At 36.5% G+C, this 1052-nt stretch overlaps 1 protein-coding gene across 1 annotated transcript in view; it reads right to left on the bottom strand.

Moving 5' to 3' along the window:
* LOC106678988 (motor neuron and pancreas homeobox protein 1) overlaps window positions 1–1052 on the bottom strand; it is a 91716-nt gene that overhangs the window by 4102 nt on the left and 86562 nt on the right. Inside the window, exon 2 of the mRNA XM_067052805.1 lies at window positions 526–683. Within this exon, the coding sequence (XP_066908906.1) occupies window positions 526–683 (158 nt within the window). The remainder of the gene's footprint in view (window positions 1–525; window positions 684–1052) is intronic.

The raw sequence follows: 1052 nt of genomic DNA, 5'->3' as shown, positions 1-1052 counted from the left end.
TACAGAAATTATTAATATATAAAAATGACTATGTGTTTTTACAAAATAATGCAATATTTATCTATTTTATTTTTATTTATATAATAATTTTTTTTTCGCTCTAAATGGTTGTTATCTATTGTTTTTATAGCCCTGATGAAGACCTGAAAATCAGGTCGAAACATCGGCATAAATAAATATTTTTTGTTTATTTATGTTGTTTCTTTGCTGACCGCACCCCCCAACCATTTTCTTCAATCAATAAATAATATTTACCTTTTTTTAATTCTAAATAAGGTAATGGATTATGCAGAGAAATAATATATTGTATCTAATTTATGGTTCCTACGGCGTTAATTCACTTGAGTGAAATTCATGTTTGTTTTTTTTGTTCACTTTTTGCTCTAGTTGATTAACTTATTTCTTGTAGAGGATGAAAGCTTCTAAATAGGACATTTACTTGTATAGAATATACTTGTAATGATATCTTAAACGAAACTATATTATTGTAAAACGATTTGAATGAACCCGTGTTTATTGCAATACCTGAGTTTCGGTGAGCATGAGAGAGGTGGCGACTTCGAATCTCTTTGGTCGGGAGAGGTACTTGTTCTGCCGGAACTGCTTTTCCAGCTCCAGCAACTGCTGCGATGTGAAGGCTGTCCTCGGCCGCCTCGTCTTCCCGAGAAGGGTGTGATGTGGTTCTGGAACATAAGAAAGAGGATCATTACTGTCTATGAAGAAATCTATATTAAATCCATTATCCATTTTATATTCAGAGAACCTATTATGAAAATAGCCAGCCTGGATGGTATCAGAACAAAGAAACGAAGGTAATCGAAACCCGATTTAGTAATTATATGGTGTTGTCGGGGTTGTGTCTTGTCTTAGGCGATTTCTCCAGCCTGATATCTCTTTACAGAAGGCCCACGACAAGGCGTATTCAATAATAGGTAAGAAAGGAAGGCCGTGCCAGGGGATGAGCCCTGGACACTGACTAGGTAGAGGAGGTCTAGGTGAGAGAGTCTGAGGCAGAGCAACAGTTCTAGTTGCCGAGATGAAGCGGACGGACT

The sequence above is a fragment of the Halyomorpha halys genome, unplaced genomic scaffold (genome assembly GCF_000696795.3).
Source record: "Halyomorpha halys isolate HHAL.00 unplaced genomic scaffold, Hhal_1.1 Scaffold171.1, whole genome shotgun sequence".
Classification (NCBI taxonomy): Eukaryota; Metazoa; Arthropoda; class Insecta; order Hemiptera; family Pentatomidae; genus Halyomorpha; species Halyomorpha halys.
This window is presented reverse-complemented; position numbering and strand designations above follow the sequence as displayed.